The following is an 18,091-nucleotide window of genomic DNA, read 5'->3' on the forward strand; positions in this document are numbered from 1 at the left end:
AATTGTCACTAAAGTGTTGGAAAATACAAGCAAATTTATGCATCAACCCGCGGCCATGCATTTAAATAAGACACAATCAATGCATAGTTCCATTTTTCTAACGCTTGCTATGATTGGTTATCGCTATCAAAATTTATTTCTTTATTTCATTATCTAACACTGGATGAAACAATATCTTTGATAATCACATCAAGGATCAACCCCAGAAATGATATACTATTTTTCACCCTGACATGGCAGTGATGTCAACGTAACTATTTTGCTCACATATCTATGTGGATGCTGTGTCTTTAAATGCTTGTGTGTATTGTACACTAGCGCTTTGAGCGAATGCCACAATTTGAGGCTGCACCCAATGAAACTGCCACATCATGGTGAAAAATGGCATATTACACTTATAGCTATACACCAAGTGGGGTAACCAGGGGTGGGTGGGGAGTCACTCTGGGAGGATCTTTCTCCTTGATCATTCCTAGATCATTCCTATAATTCACATAATGATGGGGTAGAGGTCAATATCACGGGACTATAGAACAATAAAAGGTCAAGAAGGGTATCTCATGATTATTTTGTTATTTTATAATCTTGTGATACCCTTGACCTCACTTTGATTGTTTTGAATCATGTGATATCGTTGTTCACCCCATCAATGGCAGGAATGTGCCAATAATAGGAATGGTCTATAGAAACATCCAAATGTTTCCCTTTGTGAATTAGTCCTGGGGAATTGCTGTTTGTTTCCCGTTAGCCTCCCGTTTTACCCCCCAATTACAAAGGCTAGTATGCTACTACACCCACTATACCATTTCACGTCCTGATGTGGCAGTGACATCAACGCATTGAGTTAGCTGTTTTGAGCAGCTTCGAGGGTGTACCTGTACCTATGTGGCATCAGTGTGTGTGTACATCGGCGCTTTGAGCGAACTCTAGAGATTTGAAGCTGAGCCCAAATGAAATGCCGCATGCACTCTGACATCACTGCCACATCAGGGTGAAAATGGTATACCTACAAGGGCATGCACTACTCCTAAGGTTTCTCTTATCATGCTTATCAATACAAATATACAAGTAGTTAAAATACAATTCTTTAATCTTTATACAGATTCTAGTATAGGGTCCACAACTTATATTATAAGTTCCCCCTAAATACTTTTTAAAATAAATCGAAAACTATTTGACAAAATGCAAACGTGTGAAAAGGTATGGGTAACCGTATTTATTTTACACATATGGACCAAATTATAGCGTCACACATCATTGCGTTTGGTCACAATGGTTCATTATGTAGACAAAAGAGACCGTTTTAAACCGTGTTAAAAGTTGCATCTCAGGTGCAACTTTTAAAATGGCCTCTTTTCTTACACAATTAACCATTGTGACTAAACGCAATGACGTGTGACGCTATAAATTGGTCCATATGTGTAAAACAAATAGGGCGATACATATCTTTTTACATTTTGTAAAATATTTTTTGACTTATTTTATTTTATAAAATATTAGTGGGGAACAGGGTGTGTAAATTCAAAAAACTGGGTGTGTAAATTTAAGATTTGTGTACAAAGTATAGGCCATGTGGGCAAAAACTGGGTGTGTATTTACAAATTTGGGTGTGTAAAACACTCCCTACATGGCTGGCTGCCTATGCCCTGGGGGGAAGTTGTGGACCATATATTATGTAGGTTTCATGATGGTATGACATCTAGTTATAGATATTGCAATTTCAGCACCTGAAGGACATGATTAATAGGAAATAATACTTCACAGGTAAACAATATCATTTAATATAAATAACTAAATTAAGTCAGGTATGTGGCAATTTGAAAAACACAAATTCCATGAAATGGCCCAAGAAATTCTTGGTCCATTCTGTTGAGGGGTTGTGCAATAATTATCTACCCCCTGTCATGGGCAAGCAATTCATGGTAGGGCAAAAGGGGGGAGCAATTTTTGGCAGGTCAAAATTGGGGTGGGAAGAGATTTTTGCCATGTCAAAGGGCCAGGGGAAACAGATTTTTGGCCCACATTCATGGGGTACATATAAAATTAAATCGCTCTTAAAAATCTTAGGAAACAGTACAGAAACTATGCAAAATTTCCTGCTTGCTAGTCGCTATGCTCACATTACATATCTAGACCACTTAAGGTTTGCAAATTGGGTTCCCAAAACCAAAAATTTGGCTTGGCAAAAAGGGAGAGAGGATTTATTTGGCAGGCCAAGAGGGGGGGAGAAGCAATATTTGGCCAGCCAGAGTGGGGGTATGCTAAGTGGGGGGAAAGCATTTTTAGCAGGTCATTTTGAAATTTGCTCACTTCAGGGGACAGATAATTATTGCACACTGCACAACCCCTTTACCTTTTTGTTTTTGTGTCAGGAATGCAGCCACTGCACTATCATTGGTGTCATTACTCAAGTATTATGTATGACTGGCTGTACATTGTTAGTCTATTTAACAGTGGTCTTAAAATTCATGTACAGGGATAGAATCTAGAAAAGTGAGTTGCAAAAATTGCCATTTGCAAATGTATGGCAAATTAATTCATATAATTTTGGGCCAGATAGTTTCCTTTTCGGTCAGTTGGAAATACTCCCAGCTGGAATTTCTATATTCATGTCCAGTTCAATTTGTACCATATACTGTAAATGTCTGAGGCAAGATGGTAATGGTCTGTGATATTTCATGACATACTCCTCATATCTACACAAATTAGATGCCAATAAAGCATCATGTACTTCATCTGGTGGTTTCTTAACAAATACATGCGAGTTCTTAATTTTATGGGAAACAGGTGCATCCACTATCTGACCCAATCCAAGTGCTTGCAGATTTAAGATTGCCGAAGCGAAGAGATCCTTTGGTAGGGAGCGGATTCTTTTAGAAGCGATGCGTCTGAAGCTATCGATTGTTACCAGAGACCCTGGCTGTCTTATAATTGAAGTCATGACGTTTTCCAGAGCATATTCGTTAACTATTCTATAGTCTTCATCCTGTTAGAAAAATTTAAAAAAACATGCGATTAATAAGTAGCAGATAAGTACGAATGTGCATCAAAATAAGTCTGTTGCATTAAGCGGCAAGTTTGAGAAGAAAAACAGGTAAATAAATGGATAGATGTCACCTGGCATTTTGAACACCTTGAAACACAGATATTGGCAGGCCCGTAGCCAGGGGGTGTGTCACACAATTTTGCAAAAGTATACAAAAAGTCCCAAAATTTAAGAATTTGTAAGCGTAGTGAGCAAAACAATTGGGTATTTTTAAGCTTCATTGGTAAAAAAAAAGGTCAAAATTTGGGGAAGAAAGTCCACTTTTCACAAAATTTCCCCCCTCCCTCGGAAAAAAATCCACTTGTTCAAAATCAGCACCCCCCACAAAAATTCCTGGCTACGGCGCTGGATATTGGCCTCGGGTCAAATGGCCGAATGTGACCCATGTTTGCAGCACACCCATATGGTCACCTCCTGTTATCACAGAGCTCATTATTTTGTAGTCCTTTTTTTAATACGTTGTTCAAAATATTTAAATAGTACTATTTAACAAAAGCAGATGGTCAGATATTATTCTACACTTCGATTGAAGATATCATATTATTGGACACCTGGGGATATGGACATGGACACAATATCGCAAATGCAGCTTATTGATACTGACACATGTATCATTTCTACCAAATTTTAATTTTGTTTTTCTTTACTAAAATGCTGAAATAATATAATAACCTGAGACAAATATAATAACTGTCAGGAATTTGTGATTTTTACTCAGTACAATATTTTGTCATTCAAATTTTATATTGTTTTCAAGTATAAAAGAAGAAATATATGATACAGATGAATAAAAAGAAATGACTGCTATGAATGAAGTTGATGACTTTGCATCAGTTATTTGCACCCCTCAGGATATTCTTCAGTTCCCAAACAAAATGTTAAGATTTTTCACAATACCCTAAAACAACTGATGTGCAGTCATGACTCATGATCCTATAATCATAAAAGCTAGCTGGAAGAATACGCCAAATGAATAGGGATAACGATGAAAAACACTTGCACAGTTATCATTCAAATGCAAGTTCAAAGTTCTACTCGGCACGGAGGTCCACAAAATGTGACACAATCACCATGGTTATCAGGCAAAATGAATAATTTTCAAATCTTTCAATATTTATTGGTTTTTATTCATAAACAAGAAATAATTAAGACAATTAACATCAAATAATACACAAAAAGGTAGCAAATATGGATACACAAATTATGCAGTTCTACCCAGATACACTGATCATTTGTGTGTTGTCCATTTTGATCATGGTTCAGGACAGTTGACATAGTGATAATCAATAACTATCCAAGTACCGGTACATACTGCACACAAATAAGTATCTGTACACTTAAAACAAAAGCAATATTTTAAAGACACAAAATTACCAAATGATAGATAATTCTGCATCAATAGATGGAGAATTTTGTTCTGCATATATTTGCACATGCTGAAGAATTAAAAGGAAACATCCCAAACTTGTCACATTCGTAATGCTCTCTTTTTCCATTTAAATTGGTGTAACTTGGTGAAATTATGTTGCACCATGCCAAATGAGGTATCAAAATATGCAGAACAAAAAATTTTCACTTTGTTTTGGTAATTTAGGTTGAGTGTCTTTAAAATATTGCTTTTCTCTTAAGTGTATGGATACTTTTTGTACGTAGTATATAAGCACATCACTTATGGCTGATAAAGTTACTTTTCAATTGTTCCAATATATGTTCAGAATATAGATTAGGAGCTAACTCACAAAAACATGACAAAGGATACATGGAACTTGAAAAATGAAAGCATAATTGATACAGAGCAGAAAGAAGTGAACAAGGAAAATGAAGAGTAAATAGGGAAAGAAAGGAATGAAAGAAGAGGAAAGCGTGCCCCTCTGGTGAAAGAGAAAATCGGGAAGTAAAGGAACAGGAAAGGGGAAAAGAGCCTGTTTCCGGCCTAACAAAATTCACCCCGATCATGGGCCAAAATACCGTATTTTGTCAAATAAACGCCCCAGGGGCGTTACATTTTCCCAAGGGGGGGCGTTTATTAGAGGTCATTGTTAGCACGACAATTCCCGTTAAAATCATTAGGTAAGCTTAAAAGTCACGCTAAGATGACGAACTATGAACTTTGACACTGACTTTTGGTTCACTTCGGGTTTCTGATCCAGATTTTCGCCAATTATTGGCTATTATTGACCATGTGCGCAACTTGGTAAGCTTACTACACAAGATAGCATGGAAATATCGGCATTTTTGAAACATCTTGGTTGAAAAAAGTGGTGGGGGCGTTTATTTGGGGGTGGGGGCGGTTATTTGAGGGGGGGCGACTATTTGACTAAATCTGGTAGGCTAGTGCAAAATACCAAATGTTTGCATGCTACACCTAGTCTGCACATTGTCCCAATAAACCTCTTCGGAAACTTTACATGTGCAGTCTCTAACAAAAAATGGTATATGTATTATCTCACGGATAACACCTGGTCAAAATGATGCAACCCAGAATTTTTTTTCATCTTTGCCCACAAATTTTTTATTCCCTTTCACTTAGTTATCATCATTCTCCATGTTTGGTCTTTCCTTCCACTGATGTTTTGTTATATTCCATCGGTCGCAACACATAGTGGCATACGTGAAGAACAAAATTAAATATGCTTCTGTGAAAAATGTGTTTGAAGGATGTGTTACTAATAACAGAGTCGATACTCCTCCACTGTTATCTCTCAGTGGTCCAATTCCATTGGGCTATTCCAGAAAATAGATGCACACCCCCTATAGAGGAGTTCCAGACTTCTTGTCCAGTCATGACTGTTGGAAATTCACACTTTTAAAGTGTCCAAAGGTGGAAAAATCCAGCAGAAAAATAATTCAAAATCAGAAATCCTCAATTTGAGAGCTCATTGTGGACATTTCCATGATTTTTCCTTCATTTAATTGGATTTCCAGGCTTCCAAGTTTCAAGTGACGTTTGCAACTGGAATTCCGGTTTTTTTCAGAAGACAGACCTGGAAATCCAGACATTTATTTGATTGAAAAGTTACTTCTCTATAGGGGGTGTGCACTTATTTTCTGGAATAGCCTATTTGAAAATGATGACAAGGTTCAAACTATAACTGTATCTTTAAAAGTTAAAAAGGAATAACTATATAGCTAGCTCTAAACCTTCACATCACTATTATATGAAACGGAAAAGTTACTCTAAGCCACTATTTGTTGCGACAGCCGATTCTATTATGAAATCTACTTTCGGTCTTCCTCATTATTTATTATTTCACTCCATGAGTCACAGCACTTTCCCTATTGTCAGCTGATTGTAGAAACCTAACTATACGGTGCACAAAAATGTCCAAATACATGAAACAATTGCATTTACAAGACACTCCACTGCTGCTGGGTTTTCATTCAAATAAATAGAATAAAGTTATATCATACTGAACTTTAAGTGTATGGACACTTTTTGTGCAGGGTATAATAAAATTACATTGTGGGGAAACACGCATTGTAGTTTTCCATTGTTCATCCCTGTAACTTCAAAACCCAGATATTATAAGAAGATAATAATACAGGCATATGACTTTGAATCAGCTTTTCATCATTACATACCAATTTTATTTAAAAAACAACAACAATGCAACATACAGAGCAGAGCTAGGATATCATGAAAAAAATGAACTTTTAGCCAAATAGACTTGTTTCTGTTTTTTATTTTTATTTTGTGTGTGTTTGGCAAACATTCTTTTATAATCTTTTGGACAAATTTTCACCAACAGATCCTAAATTTAAGAAAATGGAGCCAAGCAGTACGACAGCAACTTCGTGACCTCTTTTGTTTGACAGAAAATTTATACGGGTTGGTGAACACGGGTTACGTAACACAATGTTAAAATTTTAGCCGCAAGCGCTTTTTATCAAAATAGCTCCAGAAATGGAAGACGCGGGTCGTATATTGCTCCATTTATGTACCCTGACCACAGATAAGATATCAAACATTTGTGTAAAGCAACAAATAACGTGTAAAAGTTGAATTAAATGGAAAAAAAGAAGCTTGAACATGTCCAAAGTAGCTCGGAAAATGAGAAAAATTGCATGTCACGAACACAAAAATGTTCATTTCATCAAGCAAGAAAAAGCGCCGGAATCAAAAATGGGTGTCATGTTATAGAATAACTAAAGTTAGCTTGCCTGAAAATTTCGTGATTTTTGGTTGGGGTATATTTCTAGTCGTATGTTGAACATGTTGAAATGTTTATCTTTGTGCGTGACTACTGTCACGCCATATATTGTACGGCCGATGTTTTTCATTCAATGACAATCTGTGTTGACGTTCCTTTATTTGATAGGCATATATATATTCTTGAACTTTTAAAAATTACTTAAGTTATTTGATTATTTCATATTGAAAGCCACTGAACGTAAAAAAAAAAAAAAAAAAAGATATGAACTCGAATGTAGGATAAGCCTTAAACATGAACAAGAAATAAATCATGAAAAAAGTGGGCCTTCAAGCTGACATTCATTTAGGCCTATATTATTAAAGACAAAAGGAGAGGACAAAAGAAAAGAAAAGCGAACTGAAAATTCCACATCATCGATAAGATAACATGGGAATCGAACTCTCAACCTTCCGCTTTTCGTACCTTCGCTCTGTCCACTAAGCCATCACAACTTGTTCGGGCAAGGGGTATTCTTTTGCTATCTTATTTCTCGTTCAACATGTTCAAGGATCTCACTCAACAACAATCCTTTCAAAACTGCTTGTACTTCAGTTAAATGAGATGATACTACCTTCTTTGCGACTACAATATTTTGTTACACAATAGAGTATTTTGCATTTATAAAATATAATATAAACAATAGACGTTTTTTATTTTTATATTAATCTATATAACATGTATAATAGACAGCGTCAGCTGGGATCCATTTCGTGAGGCATCGTGACACTTGCAGCGTGCGCCACGACACGAAGACTCAAAGAACGCAACTTTTCAACCTACGACTAGGTTGTTCCACCGCTCATTTTCGCTGAAATTTTAATACAAGCTGTGGTTAATTAATGTTTATCATAACAGAATAGCATTAGACCGGCGTTTCCTCAAAGCTGTGGATATAAGCATTTTAGTGATCGTGACATGCATTTTCTCTCATTTTTTAGGCTACTTCGCGCACAAAAAGCATTCATTTTTTCCACAATAATTCAACTTTTACACGTTATTCTTTGCCTTATACGTATGTTTCATATCTTATCTATGGGCTCAATATAGAAATGAAGGAGAAAGCGACTCGTGTATTCCATTTTTTGATGTTTTCTGAAAAACCGTATTTGCCACCTGATTTTCAACATTGCGTTACGTAACAGCAGAGGTCACGCCGGTAAAAATTACCGGAAGTGAGCTAAGTTGCTGTCGTACTGAAGTACAACAAACACAGACATTTTGGTCAATATAGATACCTTTCATTACCATGAATACTGTCTACATGTCTATACTCACACACATCAATTGCAGAAACAGCACACTGTTAAAATACATTTATTTGAAAGAAATGCATATTTATACAGGCTCTATCAAAATGATTGTGTTAATCCATTATATTTTTGTTTTGTTTTTGGTGTTTTTGAAAAGCCCTCTTTTGCAAACACACCGCTGGATCCAAATTTCAAGTGTATCCAATCAGGGACAGTCTAATGATCCAATGGTGCAATTGGAAGAAGCTAGCATTTCAAAAACACCAAAAATGAATGCAGAATAATCATTTTGATACATCCTGTATAAAGCCCATACTTTGAGCATTTAAATGATTTGAATTGGGAATACTATTCTTGAAATTTCAATTGAATGAACACAGCCTGACATAGCATGACGTAAGCACACTATAAAGTGTGCGAGGCTTGTGGATCAACGTCTAGGCGTTGTGCCTGTGCGTAGCACACTACAAATCACTGCGGTTTTTTTCACGTACACTGTGCAGTGTACGCCAGCATGTGCATGCGTAACGAGGAAGTGAATCCAACCATTTCAATGCACTCGCGATTACATTGTAGTGTGAAATACCCAATATACAATCGCGGGTGGAACGTATACAGCTGTTGAAAGCTGTGTTCATTCAATTGAAATTTTAAGTATAATGGAGTATGAGTGCAATTAGTTGAAAATCAAATTTACATCACATTTACTGCATTAGTTCACATGATGCTTATAATTTCTTCAAAATAGAGTGTCCTGCTTTGTAGCTATCTAATATATTACAGAATATTAAAAAGTTTGGTTCAAGTTTAATACTCAAAACAAACATGAGCACATGGCAATTGACCATCAGAAACTACACAATGAAATGTCCGGGTGAAATGTTCACCTTAGTTCAATGTAACTATGCATCAAACATAAATTTGTTTAGCTTCATTATATATTTACATTTTTTATATATTTGATAAAGTGTATTAAAATGTTGTGGTGGCAGTTCCACATTTGAAACATTTTTTCAACAAGTCAGCTAACCTGTATCTGTATTACAGTTACTGTGGTAACATTTGTGCTGGGGCTAAAGTGATTCCCCCGCCTTTTCCTCCACCACTTTTCCACAACGCCTGCTCATTTGTCAAATAACCCATAGCAATCAGCTTATCTCGCATATTTTGACTGATACAATTAGATAACGGCATATGAAATCGTCGTTTATATCGATGCGCCGAACAAAGACCAAGTGCTTCTGCAATTGCACCCACATTATCTGGCGGCTTCTTGATGAATATCACTGTACACCGAGGCACCAAGCCTGTCACAATCCAACCAATGTTGGCGCTTTCCAACTCCCTTGCTGCAGTATCAAATTGTTCTTGGCTACAGTATAATATAGATCTCGGCCCATTTCTTCCGAGTAACCGTCTTGTAGCAATAGGTCCTGCTGCATTCAAGATGGCTGTCTTGATGTCTGATATCAGTGGTGGATGGGTGAGTTGTTGCTGTCCAAGGCTCCATTTGTGTGAGTTCTGTAGAACAGAAAACCAGTCATCATGGTCATCAGTTTGTAAAATAATTCACCTTGTGAGAGACTAAGTTACAGGTGTACATCCAACAAATCAAGATTCATATTCAAGATATTAACATAATGGATGAGAGCAGGGACAGGGAACATGTGTATTATTACAGTGACCTATGGACATATCACAGAGCTTCACAGAGAATAGCCAAGAGAATGCATCCCTCCCCCATGTGGGATGTTTTTTGTCCAATTCCCCTCCCCCCTAGGGCCCCTACACTGCCCCCCCACCTCTAAAAAAGTCCTGGCTATTCGGCGGCGAAGTGACGTAATAATCGGATTGAATACCATAGCAATAGGAGAAAACAATTTTTGATTATACCGTGCTGCACTAGTACGTTCATGCGGTACCTCTGCATTGAACCATATCATGCTGATCACTTGCACATGTAAGATTAATATCTTTAAAAAGAGCGGTTTTGTATTCAATCTATGATTGCAGACATACACAGGTGATAAGTGCAACCTGCTTGTAGTGCAGCGTGATATATTCAAAAATTGTTTTCACCTATTGCTATGGTAGTTAATCCAATGATTAGGCCTAAGTCACTTCATTAGTGAATTGACATATCAGCCGGGTGCAATTCATTACAGAAAAACAAAACAATGCATTCTAGTAACATTTTGTTATGACTGTTTTATTAACATCTATTGAACAAATTCACATAACTATACATTGGCTTAATATTAGGAAAATGCAATTTTAAGACTTTTGTGCCTCATTACTTTTAATTATTGATCTAAACTATATAGAAAATGTAGAAAACACATATTTAGAATGAAAAAAATCTGGCTAAATTAGTAAATTAAGAGTTATGACCATGTGGTCATTTGTAAGTGAATGACTATGGTTAAAACGTAAGTTTTATATGGAGCAAAAGAACAGAGATGGAGTGGATAACATTGTTTATATAAGTATAGAACAAAATGTTAACTTTGTTGAACTTGAAAAATTCGTAAATTCTCAATGAAAGGGAGACACTCCCTTCACACAATACTTGATGCAATAACTCCATTTTATGGAAGAAAAGTATAACTATAATGTACTGTAAAAGTGGTTATTTTCATGAGGGTTTTATTTCAGCACATTTCATGAATCAAGATGGAACCGCAAATTTAAGCACTCACGAAATCGGATATTTTATTACTGGTTTAATTTCATTGTTTCATCATCTGATAATTTAACAATGCGCAAAAATGTCAGTGTAGTTGCCATTCGTGAAAATAACTGTGTGCGGAAATAGCCACTTTTACAGTATCCATGGAAGTAGTAAAGCAAAATATTTTTGTGGCATGAAATTTTCATGATTTCAAAGGAACCATTATTTTAGTGGCATATAATTTTTGATACAGTTCAAGCTCTTAAAGGCCTATAAGAAAGAAATATTTACGACCATGACAATTTCGCAAATCCATGTCACATGCGATATTTTCATGCACATAAACATTTCATGTTTTACAGTATTTTGACTTATAAAAATTGGTAACTTAAAAAAACATTTTCTTTTAAATCAATAAACCTATCCATAGGTAAACATACTTAGTGTCTGATTAACTTTTAAAATGGCAAAATTTACATTTTTTTACTAATAATAATGGCTGGTATGGGTCGCTCTAAATATAATATCATACATTAAAATATCGAAGTATCCCTCTAATATATGTAGCCATGCCCAGCACCTTAGATATTGTTTTTATTAAAGAGAAACTACACCTCATAAAATTTAATGATATCTAAATTTTCATCATAAAGAAAACAATTCAGAACAAATGAAATCTTGAGACCTTTACCTAAAATATATATTAAGAATGTTACATGCAACAACATAATCAAAACTAAAAATGAATTAAAAGTGTCCCATTTAAAAAAATGTAAGCTACTAGTAACCGAATGTCAAATGTGAAATAAAACCCCAAGTCTAACCGTCAATGTCATCATTTTTAAAGCAATATTTTGTAAGTAAGATTTCTGACCAATTTAACTTGTCCACTTTGCATATTTGAGATATGTACATGTAAATTCATCTTGAACCAAATTCAGTACTATATCATTAACCCAGAGAGGGTTCTCCCTGGTTGAAGGTATATAAGGGGACTAAAAATGTGACCGTTTATCTTTAATATTAGGTGATTTTTTGTCTTATTACTCACAGAGTATGTTAACACACCTATACAAAATGAAATAATCTGATGATTTGTTCGATTTTCTGTAGCAAATCGCTGATAGTGTCTTTACGTACATTGTGAATGCCTTTCAAATCACAAAAAATATAAATCATAAGCTTATTGTAATTTTACTCCATCTGATCTTTACCCTTTATTTCGATCTCCACTTACTTTTATCCTTCTCCTTTTACTGTTTTTTATTATTTACAATTTTTCATATTCCCCATATCCTCACAATAAAAAGAAAAAAATAATAATAAAGATTTTATATTTTAGAAAAGTCAATATTAACATGATTAAGCTCTAGTCAAGATGAAAAAAAAATAGAATTACAAATAAATGGGGATATGATTTTGTTCATAATTTAATGACCTACCACTCTGCTTTTATAACAAAGTGCACAATTGTCAATATTGTGCGACACCAACAAAATTTCAATTGCCTATCAAGATTTCAGCCTTCATAGCTTCTTCCCTGATAGATCTAAGAAGAACTCCATCTTCAACAAGTTTGGCCAGTACTTTCCCACTAATACAAGCAGGAGGTGGTGAGAAAAATATCGAAATGTATTCCTCAAAAGAACCAAAATCAGGATTCATCTCAAAGAATTGAGGTCCTATCTCACTTGGACTTTTCTTAATAAATACATTATACGACCAGTTACCAATGTTAACTACTTTTAAATGTCCTAAGTTTTCGGATTCTAATTTTCCGCAAGCTGTCAAAAATTGGGTCTTAACAATGTGACGTATAAACTTGGGTCCATTCTGATGTATTGCTCTGTGTGTGCAAACTGGCCCATGCATGAGTAAAATGGTCTTCATGATGTTCCTAGATGTCACGGTGGGATTGTGGCCGAAATTCCAGTATCGCTTACGCGGCCCCTGCAAAAATAAAAATAGTGTAGTTTCCAATTAGGTTTATGCTGGTGAAAATGGCTTGGATGCAATTAGCTTTTAATAGTGTATTATAGCGCCATGACAAATGCTACATCCACAAGCAAGCTTTGTCTAAGTGCTTGAATCGCAATATGATAACAATGTCATCTGAAAAATTAACCAAGGATGAATCCTTTGCTATATCCTAATAAATTGCAATAAGTTGCTGAAAGTAGCTCTTTGAATCTTCAGGTTAAGTTGCATTGCAAGTGGTTGTTAATGTAATGTAATGTAATGAAGAACTTGTTAATAGTTTTTGGTTACGAAAAATGTTAAAGAAAACAATTAGCATTAGAATAACCACTTGGGGCCAAAACAATGAAGCATTTTAGTTGGAAACTACACTATTTATGCAGAGTTTGAGGTATTTCCAAACCCAGGCTAACATAAACATTGACTTTCACAATTAAAAGTATTTTAAAGCAAGTGATCATGAGTTGATGAAGAAAATAAGATGAAAAATAATAGAATACATTGTATGGTCTAACAAGGAAGATTGCTTGGTACTATGTTTAAGTATTTGTTGAAGTACAATGATAATTTCTTCAAAAGAGATGTCAACATAATGCCCTGGTATAATGTGACTCATTCCTAACAACAAATCTTTGTTCTGCAAACCTGTCTTTAGAAACAGCGTAGTCAGCAATATATCCTAGATTTCAGCTATTAATGCCTAGATATGGTTTACAAAAAAAAATTTACAAAAATTAAAAAACCTCATGGGAGGGATGTAGACCCAAAACCAAAATAAAATCCACTTTTCAGGGCTTAGAAAGAAAAAAAAATACAAAGGAACCACCTTTTCATATTAAGTTCAAGTCTGCCTTTTGCATGCCAAGTGATTTTGTTTTTGGAGAGGAGGTCCACATTTTGGAAATTCCAAACCAAGCATCATGTTTGTATCGGCTGCTTGTATTTTTTTTCTTTTTTATTTGGTAGTTTAAGAATGATATACCCTGTATTCATACCTATAGCATCACCTTGTTGGATTTTTGATATCTTCTTGATAAATTGTCATTAATATAACATCTTTTCCATCAACCCCATAGCAACAAGTTTCTCACGTAAAAAGGATGATATGATACGCGGTAACGGTTGGAAATATCTATCAATATATTGATCCATAGTGCATAAATCCTTGTAATGCTCCTCCATTAATTTGGCTTCAACAGGTGTCTTCTTAACAAAAACCGCAGATGTCAAGTTGACCAAGATACCCAGGTTCATTTGATGCAGTTTTGTTGCGGCGTTCATGAATTGTTTCTTTGATACATGACGAAGATAATGAGGTCCGTTCTTCTGGATTGCTGATGGAGTAACCACTGGTCCTTTTGACAGGAGAATAGCAGACATAAGTTCTTTTACAGTCCATGTTACTTGTCTTCTGACCACCTGCAGTGAGGTTAAAGATGAAACACTGTGTTCAACACACTAGATAATATGGAATTTGAAGCAGCACTGAAAACAGGGTTAACTTTATACCATTTTCAACGTGTGGTGACATAATATAGAAGTTTAAGCCTGCTTTAAAAAACCTGATAGAGTGAACAATAAACATAAACTTGGTCTGGGGCAGATGTTTTATAAATGAATTTAGAAGACATCGCTTGCAATACATTCCAGATGTTTATATTATATGCTAAATTTGGCCAAAATAACTGGTATTTTCATGGAGTTCTACAGAGAGTATGCCTGTTGAGGGTGTTATAACCTCCATTTTTTTTTATAGTATATAAAGTATATAAAGGACAATTTCTTTAAAATGCCTCTTGCTGTTTTGTGAAATTTTAATGTAGTTTGAACATGTAGAAATATAATCAAGTTGTTGCCATCTGCTCTTTGCCGAAATATTATCCATACCTCAATGACAATGAAACCTAAGTGGTCATGTATGCACAATGGCCCTTCACTTGAAGAACACGATAAGAAGATGTCTTTCTACTTTTCAATTCAACTTTATTTCCTTAATTATAGCACAAAATACAACAATTCCATTTTATCTCTAATACTAATATACAAATACACATAAATACAAATACCCCTACACCAAATTAAAAACAAAACCAAAATCACAAATGGACAATTATTAATATCATGGTGGAGATGATCAGAAGTTAATATGAGTCCCAGATTTTGCCATTGATTTAAAGATCCTAGCATCGTCTTTTTAAGACATTTTTCAGTAGATATCCATGACAAATGCTTATTCCCAAAATTTCAGTTTATTCCGATTTTGCGTTTGCGAGCCATGCATGATTATGTGTATCACACTGCTCCATAGGCCACTGTTGTAATTTCGTTCTGGTATACCAGAACCAAATGCAAATTTGATGATATTTTTGCTAAGGGCTGTGCAATAATTATGAGTCCTGGGGAGGGTAAAATGGGGGGCAAGAATTTTTGGCGAGCCAAAAGGGGGGGCAAGCAATTTTTGGCACACATTCATGGGGCGCCTTTTAAATAAAACGCTCTACAAAGGCTTAGGAAAACAGTACGGAAACGCTTTAATGTGTAAGGGGAGGACAAAGAATTTTTGGCGGGCCGAGAGGGGTGGCAAGTGATTTTTGGCAGGCTGAGAGGGGGGGCAAGCGATTTGTGGCGAGCCGTTCGAAAATTTTTACCCCCCTCGGGGGGGCTCATAATTATTGCACAGCCCCTAAATGAATTAATCTGCAAGAAATTTTTGGTTCATAAACATTATGTAGCCAGAGGTTTCCAGTAGTATAAAAATCTCAACTTGTTTTGAGAAAAGTGGGGGATGAGGCTGTGGATCACGAAATGCCCTTTTAAGTAAAGAATAATAAAAGAAACACCAGAATTTTGAATACCACATTCATTCCATTAAGTGCTTTTTTCCCATCATTTACATTCATAAAACTTACACTAAAGAGGCATTAAAATTCCATGATCTTCCACAAAAAACAACAAGAAATACATACAATTATTGATGAGTACTTAAAATATTATCAACATTTTGAAAACAGATGTCCTGAAATAAAGTCCCTAAATATAATTGTAAACCTTTATTTTGAGAGGGGGTGGGCATTTTACATGGATATACCGCCATTCATTCAGCCTCTCATAAATGCCAATTTGTGATCACATTTGTAATTATACCCGGTTTTTGCAATCAATATTCAAAATTAGACAATAATATCTGCGCACCGTCTTATTTTGAGGTCATTGTTGGAGATTGGAGGGTTTTGTTTTGGGCAAAGGAAAAATACAGAGGCCCAATTTCACACCATGAACTCAAACTAGATGGTGCAAAGTTATTATTGTCATTCATTACCGTCGTATCTGATATTTTGAACAAATCAAAATGGCATTTTATGTTATTTTATGCCATAAAACGATGTTAAATATAAACATTTTTAATCATTATTATAACCTACCCTACAAAAAAAATTGACCAGGCAAACTTGACATTGGCGTCAACAACAAAAGCTACCAATCACAGAAGTGCAACGGCATCGTGTGTGCATGTACATTGCTATTACGCTTAGCATATACATGCATGCACGCCCAGAAGTCTTTGTAGCACATATCTGTGATGAACACTATGTTCCAGGAGTCATTAATGACCGCACAATAAGTGCACGGTCAGGCAATCAATCTCTGTTGATTGGATCGCACTTGCTGCGTATATTAATGAAGTTTTGAATAATAATTATGTTCTCTTATGTCACTTTAAAATGAAAGTTGAAATTTTAAGTTTCCAACAATTCCTGACATATTAATTGTATCCAAATAATGGATGCAATTTACGCTCAATATTTATTTCAAAACCAGGCACGAGAACTAAAAACTTTATTGAATATAATGAAGTATTTATAAATTCAACAAAAATAACCCAAAATGGAATGAAAAGAATTAAAAATGCCAAGTTCTGGTGTGAAAAATAATTGAATTTAGGTTTTAAGCCTTAAAATCCTCATACCTAAATACAAAAATACTACCAAAAGTACATTATAATTTTACAATAACTTTTTTCCAGGACAAAGTGCTCTACTAAAGCTAAAGTCTACACCATGATTTTTGGCATTTCAAAGAGGTTTTTGTGACAAAAAACATTGAAAATGTTGAAAAGTTGAGAATGTTCAAGAGTTGAAATTGAAATGTTGGTGAGTTGCAATGCCAAGACTGATGAGTTTTTCACCAAATGAACGAGTTATACATCCAGGTGGTTGCAGATAAAATCTTTGAGAAAACTCTTCAAAGGTGCAAAGATCTGCATTTGCCTCCAGTGCAGGAATCACTTCATTAGGGAATCTTTTGACAAAAACTTCAACACCACGAGGTATCTTCATTAATGATCCAAAACCAGCATGTTGCAATGATGTGGCTGCTCTTATAAACTGTTTCACTGTTGAATGGCGAAGGAATGCTGGGCCATATCGTTTGATGGCTTTATCGGTTGCTACCGGACCCTTGATTAACAAGATGGCTGCCATTACATCTCTAGAAGTCCATTGTCCTTTGTTGGCATTATAAAATCTCCCAACCACCTGCAGAAGGTGATAACAAGAAAATTTTTGAGGATTTTGTCTTCTGCCAACTAATTGAAGTCACAATAACTATTATAATACATTTGGAACATTAATTAACAATAATATATGGTTTACATTTTGTTAACCATTAATACCTGGGATTGCATGGACCCTGGGGTACAAATACAGTACAAATGACCATCAGAGGATGTGTCACAAATACGCGTCCCAATCTTGCACAATACATCAATTTTGGTATAAGAATGGGTAATTTTTTCAAATATTAAAAAAAAATACCCCAAATTGCATCTAAAGAAATTGCAAAATTGTGTTTAATTTGACCTTAGGTATAAAACAAGTCCAATTTTGAAACATAATGCTATCTTCGGTAGTTATGTAGGTGTAAAGCTATCTTTAACAATTATGTAGATATGACA

General features: G+C 35.2%; 1 protein-coding gene across 5 annotated transcripts in view; it reads right to left on the minus strand.

Annotated features, from left to right (window-relative positions):
• Positions 1-1,738: 1,738 nt before the first annotated feature.
• LOC140138075 (uncharacterized) overlaps positions 1,739-18,091 on the minus strand; it is a 79,680-nt gene continuing 63,327 nt past the window's right edge. Inside the window, exon 5 of one of the 5 annotated variants that reach the window (XM_072159935.1) lies at positions 1,739-2,986. In XM_072159935.1, coding sequence (XP_072016036.1) covers positions 2,573-2,986 — 414 coding nt within the window. In that variant the 3' untranslated portion in view covers positions 1,739-2,572. Of the gene's footprint in view, positions 2,987-8,422; positions 10,011-12,514; positions 13,111-13,810; positions 14,557-16,987; positions 17,673-18,091 lie in introns of those variants that run through there. The other 4 variants (XM_072159925.1, XM_072159928.1, XM_072159942.1 and 1 more) reach the window with 4 other exon arrangements.

The sequence above is a fragment of the Amphiura filiformis genome, chromosome 17 (assembly GCF_039555335.1).
Source record: "Amphiura filiformis chromosome 17, Afil_fr2py, whole genome shotgun sequence".
In the NCBI taxonomy this organism is placed as follows: Eukaryota; Metazoa; Echinodermata; class Ophiuroidea; order Amphilepidida; family Amphiuridae; genus Amphiura; species Amphiura filiformis.